Consider the following 6,000-nt stretch of genomic DNA (forward strand, 5'->3'; position numbering starts at 1 on the left):
ACTCAAGTTGAAGTACATTTAATCAGCCAAAATAGTGTTTTAAGAATCTGTATCTGATTTCAAACCATGAGTCAGGAGCATGTTTCAGTTTGAGCCCCGCCCATTTTGATATTACACCATTACACATATTTGTAATTCCGAGAGAGTGCATCATAGTGTCCACTGAGCCAATTTAGGATCACCACTTCCCCTAGCGTAACAAAGCTGTCACTCAGAGCTGATGAATGTTCTCCGTTTAGGGACAAACTTATGACAAAAGCCCGTATGATCACGTAGAGCTTAGAGTTAATGCGAACATTTTAAGATTCAAATGAGGAGTCGGGCAGCTGCAGTTACAGGGAGAGGGGCGACGATTGTTCAATAGAAAGTAAATTGGAGCCACTGGAGCTGAATCACGCCATTCGTATTTGGAACTCAGAGGCGCCTAGTGGGTTTGCTGTGTCCGTTTATACGTATACACAGTTTGTCTTGTGGTTTTTATGAAAATGTTCAATTATTCAAAGTGTTTCAGGTGGAATATTTAAAGTAGCTTCTCTTAGTTCAAATTTGATAAAAACACAAAACACACGCGCCCAAAACCCATTTTCTGTTTTATAATATATATAAATAATTCTCTCTCTCTCTCTCTCTTTCTCCCCCTCTCCCCCATCTTTCTCTCTTCATCTTTCTCGATCTCTCTTTCCATACTTCCTCTCTCTCTCCCTCTCTCTCTCTCTCTCCCTTTCTCTCTCTCTCCCCCTCCCTTCCTTCTCCCCCTCTCCCCATCTTTCTCTCTACATCTCTCTCTTTTCACAATTCCTCTCCCTCTTTCCTCTCCCCATCTTTCTCTCTTCATCTTTCTCTAACTCTCTTTCCATACTTCCTCTCTCTCTTTCCCTCCCTCCCTCTCTCTCTCTCTCTCTGTCCCTTTCTCTCTCTTTCTCCCTCTCTCTCTCTCTCTCTACCTCCCTCTGTCTCCCCCTCTCCCCATCTTTCTCTCTACATCTCTCTCTATCTCTCTCTCTTTCCATACTTTCTCTCTCTTTCTCCCTCTCTCTCCCTCCCTCTTTCTCCCCCTCTCCCCATCTTTCTCTCTACATCTCTCTCTCTTTCCCTCCCTCTCTTTCTCTCTCCCTCTCTCTCCCTTTCTCTCTCTCTCTCCCCTCCCTTCCTTCTCCCCCTCTCCCCATCTTTCTCTCTACATCTCTCTCTTTTCACAATTCCTCTCCCTCTCTCCTCTCTCTTTCTTTCTCTCTTTCTTTCCTCTCCCTATCTTTCTCTCTTCATCTTTCTCTAACTCTCTTTCCATACTTTCTCTCCCTCCCTCCCTCTCTCCCCATCTTTCTCTCTACATCTCTATCTCTCCCTTTCCATACTTTCTCTCCGTCTCTTTCTCTCTTCTCTTTCTCTCTCTTTCTCCCCGTCTCCCCATCTTTCTCTCTACATCTCTCTATCTCTCTCTTTCCATACTTCCTTTCCCTCTCTTTCCCTTTCTCTCTTCCTTTCTCCCCCTTTCTCTCTCTCTCTTTCTCTCTCTTTCTCCCCCTCTCCCCATCTTTCTCTCTACATCTCTCTCTATCTCTCTTTTTCCATAATTCCTCTCCCTCTCTTTCCCTTCCTCTCTTTCTCTCTCCCTTTCTCTCTCTCTCCCTCCCTCTTTTCTCCCCCTCTTACTCTATATCTCTCTATCTCTCGCTTTCCATACTTCCTCTCTCTCTCTTTCTCTCCCTCTCTCTCTCTCTTTCTCCCTCTCCCCATCTTTCTCTCTACATCTCTCTCTATGTCTCTCTTTTCATACTTCCTCTCCCTCTCTTCCTTTTTTTTCCTCACTGTTTAGTTGTTTTCTCTGTCTCTCTCTTTCTCTCTCCCTCATCCTCTCCCTACCTTTATCTGCTTATCTCCTCATCTTTCTCTCTCCATCCCTCTCTTCCTCTCTCTCCATAGTTTCTCCACGTTTCTGACGTCAAATCAAACTCCCGCTCTCTCCCGACCTTCCTCTTTTTCCCTTTCCTCAACCTTATTTCCATCCATCTCTTTGTACACCTTCTCTACCCTAACCCTAACCCATTATCCTCTTTCACCCCCCACCCCCTCCCTCCATCCCTCCATCCATCCTTCTCTTTCAAATACTCCACATATACAGTAAATAATGAGACGGTCCATAGATGGCGGCGTACACCGTACAGACTCCCTTTTATCACGCACGGTGAATGGGAGCGCTAATCTCTCCGAGTGACGCGTGACTCATTTATTTCTATGTCAAAGCGTACGGCGCGGAGCATGACCTCAAATCACGGCGCAAACTCGTACCCGATTACCCGTAATTACTCTTGTCTGTCTCCTGAACACAAGCCAAGCAAATCAGGGCCAGTTATTTTTAAATCTCAGATGCTTTCGTAGGGCACATGTTTGAAAGAATGTGGAGCAGGTTGTGGAGGTGTGGCAGGGATTAAGACGCGTTGATGTCATCGTCGGTTGTACACAAAGAACTACTATTACTCATTAGTACCGCGTTACGTGGTAGTAGTGACTAATAACAAAAGGATATGTGTGTGAAAATACAGTAGCTCGGGCCGTTTATCAGGCGGGCCCATATTACTCTGTTTTCCCATCCGTGTTATAATGTCGTTTCCTCGTCAAAAACGGGCCTGGAGTTGTGTTTTTTTTTTGGTTCACACACATATCCTGCATATTTAGGCTCAACAGAAATAATACTACGACTTGTGATAATACAGAAAATGTTCCATCGTGTTTTTAAACTCCACACACCTTCACTAGAATCATTCGGATGATTTCAGACCATGAATTGCCAATCTCTGCTGAACTAAAGGTAAAAGGAGCTGTTAATGTGAGAACTACACCACCACTACATGACATCACAAGGTGGAATAGAGCATTTTAAGCTTTAGGCATGTAGGTACCTTGCCTGATTCATCAGCTGGTTTCACTTCGTGGAAACCGTCTGACCTCACAGCATTAGGATTTGTTTGCTTGACAGTAGGCAGGTACTTTTTTTATTTAACCAACTGCTGCTATTTAATCGTGACATATGTATTGCGACAAATCCCGTAGGAAGAAGGGCAATAACATCTTTCCCCTTGATAAAATTCACTAAACATTCTCTTTGTTCGGGCTTTAAATCCTCGATCTCAGGAATCGTTGCCAACACAGAATGTCTGTCTTCGTCTACATCCATCAACGCTTTGCTGTTTCACAAAACGGACCCAGACAGGCGCTTGAGTTTGACGTCATGGCTGCACAGCTCTTCTCTGATTGGCCGGTGTGCAGTCTACAACTTCTGGGGTTCTTGCAAACCGTCTAGTATATTCCAATTCCTGACCTAGTCGCTGGAGAGGAATGAAATTGAGCGGAGGCACTAGGTGGCACCAGCCTGACTAGTAGATACCATGATGATAATAAAAAAAAAAAACTCTTTAGACAGAAGAATGTGATTTTCAACATTTAGGGTTCTCACGGTCATGGAAATCCTGGAAAAGTCATGGAATTTTAGTATTTCTTTCACGCAACTACAACGTTCTGTTAAGTTCTCATTAGGTTATTAAGATTATTTCTGAACGTATGCGCCTTTTGTTTAAAAGAGACGACAATAAATGCACTGACAGTTTTTTGAATGTTAAAAAAACTATAATACCAAACCATAAGGTGAGTGGAAAGGGTTAACGTTTCATATTTAGCCTTCAAAGTCTGATCAATTCTACATGTAGGTGCTGTAAGGTCATGGAAAATTCACTTTAGGTCTTGAAAAAGTCATGGAAAAGTTTAGAAATTTTGTCAGTGAAAAAGAGTGGGAACCCTAAACATTAAATCATAGTACTTTCTTTTATATTCCCATGTGGTGTTATATCTGTGTCCATGGGCGTTTACTAGTCTCTGTGCTCTGATACAGCTCAAACTCTTTCTAAAACTAATCAGTAAAGGTTCATTTCTGTCCTGTAAAAGTGACGTTTTTAGTATCAATACCTGTTCAAATGCGTATCTAGCTTTAGTATCGATTAGTATCTGGTTTTTGATACTTGAAAATCTCTCTCTCTACCTTTTTATCTGTTCATCTCCTCTTCTTTCTGTCTTTACTTCTCCTCGTCTCTCTCCCTTATGTTCTCCTTACTTCTACCTGTTTATCTGCTCATCCTTTTCTCTACATCTCTTTTCTTTCTCTCTCTCCATACTTTCCCTATCAGTCTATCGTCAAGTCAGAGTTCCTCGCTCTCTCCCTCTCTCCTCCTTCCCTCAACCTCTCTTTCCACCCATCTCTCTCTCTGTCTCCCCACACTCTTCATTCGTTCCCTCTCTTTTCTCTCTACCTCTCTTTCCATCCACCTCTTTCTGTATATGTGTCTATTTTTCTCCAGCTATCTTAACTTTTCTCTATATCTCCGTCATCCTCTCCCTACTTCTTTCTCTCTCTCTCTCTCTCTCTAGTTTTAGTATCGATTAGTATCTGATTTTCGATACTTGAAAATCTCTCTCCCTACCTTTTATCTGTTCATCTCCTCTTCTTTCTCTCTACTTCTCCCTCTCTCTCTCCATCATCCTGTCCCTACATTTACTTGTTTATCTCCTCATCTTTCTCTCTACATCTCTCTCTTCCTCTCTCTCCATAAGTTCTATCATCAAGTCAAAGTTTTTCTCTCTCTCCCTCTCTTTTTCTTTCTCTCTCTAGTTTTAGTATCGATTATCTGATTTTTGATACTTGAAAATCTCTCCCTACTTATTTATTTGTTCTCCTCCTCTATCTTCTTTCTCTCTCTACTTCTCCCCCTCTCTCTCTCCTTCATTCTCTCCCTACTTCTACATTTTTATCTCATCTTTCTCTCCTCGTCTCGTTCCCTATACCTTCCTTCAACCTCTCTTTCCACCCATCTCTCTTTGTCTATCTCCATCTCCCCAGCTTTCTGTTTTCACCTCTCCTTCACCCCACACTCTCCTTTCTTTCCCTCTCTTTTCTCTCTACCTCTCTCCATCCGCCTTTATCAGTGTATTTGTCTGATTTTTCTCCAAACTATCCCAACCTCTTTCTCCTTCTTCCTTTCCCTTTCCCTATCTCTTTCTCTCTTTCCCTCTCTTTTTCTCTCTGTATCTAGTTTTAGTATCGATCAGTGTTTGACTTTCAATGCTTTTCACAGCCCTAGAAGTAAAAATACGGTATCAGAATCACCGTTTTTAACAATTTTTGCTCCATATTCCTTCTTTCAGCACTAAAATCCTTCTCCTTTCTCGTTTCCAGGGAGCAGATCTTTCGCCAGTCCACAGAGCTGGTTTGCAGGGCCTACGCCGAGGTCTACGCCGCTCTCACCAGCCCGGCCAACGGATACAAAGACGCCGAGAACCTGGTGCCCCGGTCGCCCCCGCAGGTCAAGACCTTACTGTCCTGAGAGACCCCCCCCCCCTCTCTACACCACCACACCACAGCAGCAGCAGCAAGAGAAGCCAGAAACTCAAGCTCCACTGGGCTATTTAAAGCGTGGAGCGGTCGATGACATAAATGTATAAAGTAAGGCGGGGTTTTCTGTGGGCCGGAGGGAAAGTACATTACATAGGAGGGTATATGGGTTTGTTAGACTGGTACGGCTCGCTTGTTTTTACTCCATGGGCTGTCTTCAGGATCTCATGTTGTACAAAGTCATGTTTATAACACTATTACTGAACATAAAGTGATCTCAGAAATGTGAAGGGTTTTTGTGTGTTTTTTCTTCTAATACTTCACATGTCTATGGTTTGGTCCGCTGTGCCCATACGAAATGTTTTATTCAGACTTTTCACATTCGAAGAGCTGGTTTTAATTCACTGCAAGACTTGAAGCGATCAGCGTTCAGTGAAGATAAAGGTCTTTTTCTAGTTTGAGCTGCTCGTATTGTGGCTTAAACTAGAGAGATGAGCATCGAATCAGTACTAATTTGAGTATTGATATTGTTACGCAAATATACACTATAGAACAAAACACTTTTTCCAGTTTTTTTACTGTTTACTGTCGACCAAAATGTATTCTAAACTTTTGATTCA

At 42.7% G+C, this 6,000-nt stretch overlaps 1 protein-coding gene across 1 annotated transcript in view; it reads left to right on the plus strand.

The window, feature by feature from the left end:
- The window catches only part of cog6 (component of oligomeric golgi complex 6), a 78,035-nt gene extending 72,365 nt beyond the window's left edge, over nt 1–5,670 (plus strand). The window contains exon 19 of the mRNA XM_020937699.2: nt 5,225–5,670. Within this exon, the coding sequence (XP_020793358.2) occupies nt 5,225–5,372 (148 nt within the window). The 3' untranslated portion in view covers nt 5,373–5,670. The remainder of the gene's footprint in view (nt 1–5,224) is intronic.
- Nucleotides 5,671–6,000: the final 330 nt, after the last annotated feature.

The sequence above is a fragment of the Boleophthalmus pectinirostris genome, unplaced genomic scaffold (genome assembly GCF_026225935.1).
Source record: "Boleophthalmus pectinirostris isolate CB_2022bp ecotype Guang Dong unplaced genomic scaffold, ASM2622593v1 HiC_scaffold_9, whole genome shotgun sequence".
Taxonomy (NCBI): Eukaryota; Metazoa; Chordata; class Actinopteri; order Gobiiformes; family Gobiidae; genus Boleophthalmus; species Boleophthalmus pectinirostris.